The 3,094-nt window shown below is 34.7% G+C and overlaps 1 protein-coding gene across 1 annotated transcript in view; it reads left to right on the top strand.

Moving 5' to 3' along the window:
- The window catches only part of vip (vasoactive intestinal peptide), a 4,340-nt gene extending 1,501 nt beyond the window's left edge, over positions 1–2,839 (top strand). Inside the window, exons 3-6 of the mRNA XM_015382931.1 lie at positions 184–288; positions 1,417–1,542; positions 1,786–1,897; positions 2,419–2,839. Coding sequence (XP_015238417.1) covers positions 184–288; positions 1,417–1,542; positions 1,786–1,897; positions 2,419–2,427 — 352 coding nt within the window. The 3' untranslated portion in view covers positions 2,428–2,839. The remainder of the gene's footprint in view (positions 1–183; positions 289–1,416; positions 1,543–1,785; positions 1,898–2,418) is intronic.
- The last annotated feature ends 255 nt before the right edge of the window (positions 2,840–3,094 follow it).

The raw sequence follows: 3,094 nt of genomic DNA on the forward strand, positions 1-3,094 counted from the left end.
TATATATATATATATATATATAATGGGAGATTACATATGTTTGGTTCATGTTTTGCACATTTTCAAGGAGCGCCAAATCAAACTTGATGCGGCAGGCTGACGCGCGTCTGTTTTCTGAACCAGATGTTCCGATGGAGCCAGTCTAAGTATCTTATAATGTGACCGCTCTGTGATTCTTTGCAGACCGACGAGGCATGCAGATGGTTTGTTCACCAGCGGATACAGCAAACTCCTGGGACAGCTGTCAGCGCGGAGGTACCTGGAGTCTCTGATCGGGAAGCGGGTCAGGTGGGTGTTTGTGCTATGGGGCGATGCCGTCCAGAATGAGGCAAGCGTGCCAATTTTTTAAAAGGGAAAACTGGTAGCTTCAAGCTTTGACGGGAGCTCGACGCTTGGAGTGAAATTTCATGAAATGTAATGTAATTAATCTTAATCTGATGTTCTGAAACAGAGACAATGAAATGTTTCTTTCGATTAGATTTATTAATATAGATTCAGAATATATTGTTGATATAGATTCAGAATTCTAGTATATAAATCCAAGAAGCTATAGGAATTAGATTTTGGACAAAAATATATACTGTGTTTTATAAACAGACGAAATGCTTTTTTAATTTAAATGGGGGAAAAAAAATCCCAAAAATATTCCAGATTATTTTACAATGGATTTAATAGTTAAAGAAAGTAAAGCAAAATATTCAAGAATGCAGCTCAGTCATAGGGTTTAAATATTCAAGAATCTCCTACTTTTCCAAAACACAGCATCTGTTTTCTTTATCAATCTGAAAAACAAGATCAGGATCAGGATTAGTTCAAGAACTAATTACTATGCAACATTCACTTTATACTGTATGATAGTTCTTCTATCTTTATCTTTACGCAGAAACATGCAAACATAATGCTTACATGACCAGCTGCAAGTAACTCCAAAATAAGGATTTTATCTCTGGGCAAAATATTAAATGTGACATTTAAAACAGCCAACAAAGCTCTTATTTTGAAAATATAAAACATGTTGATGTTTAATAGTCCCTTTGAAGTTTTCTGATCCCAATTAGAAAGTGGAATTGCATTAATTGGCGAGAATAACGGTGCAAGGAAAAATGATTTTGTTATTGTTTTTTGTCTTATTGTGTTTAAAACGACAACGATAATTTAATTTCACTAAGGATTGTTCAATCCAACACAAGAGGACCAAATGACATTTGGGATGAAAAGATCTGACCTGCTCAATGATGCATTTTGTAATTGGTTAAACATTTTTAAAGGTTAATTTATGCCATTCCAGCTTTCGTTTTCAAGCCTCCAATACAGCAAGGGTGAACTCAGACAAATGAACATGAGAATAAACCATAGTCTTTAACTGTGCACAGAAATCTGCTGCTATTTAAATTTTGCTGTTATTCTTCTGTTCAGCGATGACCTGATGGAGGAGCCGGTGAAGCGCCACTCAGATGCCATCTTCACAGACAACTACAGCCGCTTCCGGAAACAGATGGCAGTCAAGAAGTACCTAAACTCTGTCCTAACGGGGAAAAGAAGGTAGAAACCCCAAAACCTTTTATAATACTCAAGCACTGGTAGAGAAACTTAATATAAACTTGTTTTTGTACAGTTCAGTGCTATAGAATATACAATGAGAGTAATAAATATGATGACTATTTTTTTAAACATGGATTCATATTTGTCTTGCATGTTTGCATATCTAAGACAATTCTTTACGACAGTGTCTACACTGTAAGCTTAACATCATAATATAATGACTTTCCATCCTAACGCAAACAGCCTAGAAGATCCTGGAACCACCGAACCAGAGGAGTCCAGAGAAGAACCAAACACTTTCCAGGAGAGCTATGATGACATCAATGTAGACCATCTCCTTAACAACTTTCAGCTGGTGGGCACCTTCATGCTTTCTATCCACTTTGCTTTTTTCTCACATTAAGCATCAAGATTGATTTATATATTTTTTTCATATAGCTGTAGTGCAAAATTATTCCGAGAATATTAATAAGACGTTCTTCCTTTCTTTTTTGGCAACAATTCAAACAATACCAAAATTTTTGAGCGATTTTTTTCTTATGTTTTTTACAAGAACCTTTGGTGTTATATCAAAAGTTTACCTGTTTGTCTTTAACATCCTTAAATTAGCCAATTTAATGTAAATCAACAGTCAGGGGAGAGTGTTATTGTCTTCAGCATTAAAAAAGGCTTCCTAGTATTACCAATTCTCTTAATTCTAGGTTGCCTCATAACATGTAGCATAATCTGCAGAACATTTTAAATGTAAATCCCTGTGGAAATTATAGCCTTGCTTTGCTTAATCTTAGAAAATTCAGGGACTATTTCGTATTAGGACAGAATTATTGATTCTTTTTTTTGTTGAATCACTAACCTTTTCCTTATTCTCATTTACAGCCACTTTGAGGAGGGGTCCGCGCTCCGATGAATACCTCAACTCATCCTATAAAATGCTACATACAAAAAATAAAATAAATGCAGTTTAAAAAAATGCACACACATAGTATTTAATGCAAAGGACATTGAGAGCGGGAATAATTAACAATGACGTATTTTTCGATGTGGCTGTTTATTTATCCATCTACACAGTATGTGTTTAAACTGTATATACACAGTATGTATTCAGGCAATGGTAATAGACTGCATACTACACTGAGCAACTGGTGTGTCTTTTGGTTGGTAAGAGGTTGCTACAGTGTGAAATGGAAGTTTAATGGAAGGGATATATTCTACCTTTGTTTTTAGGTTTCAATCTTCAAGTAACATCAAAATATTTTTTTTCCCTAAAGCTTCTGAGAAGTTTGTACCATCAACATTAAAGTAATTTTTTTTTTTATTTATGGGTTGTTGTTTTTTTTTTTTTTTATGCACACAACATCCTTTTTTTCAGAGAGGATTCCCAAACTGCAAAGTTAAAAGAAAGTGGAATTTGGAGGCATTCGATTACTATGTCCTGATGTTAAGCAGGACAGAAAGTCCCATGATCTTTCATTTCTATTTTGAAAAAGAAAAAATATGAAAAGCACACATTTTGCCTTTATCATGAACTTGCTGTGCTTCCTGGTTCTCTTAA

This window comes from Cyprinodon variegatus, unplaced genomic scaffold, assembly GCF_000732505.1.
Source record: "Cyprinodon variegatus isolate N-32 unplaced genomic scaffold, C_variegatus-1.0 Scaffold270, whole genome shotgun sequence".
NCBI classification, from domain to species: Eukaryota; Metazoa; Chordata; class Actinopteri; order Cyprinodontiformes; family Cyprinodontidae; genus Cyprinodon; species Cyprinodon variegatus.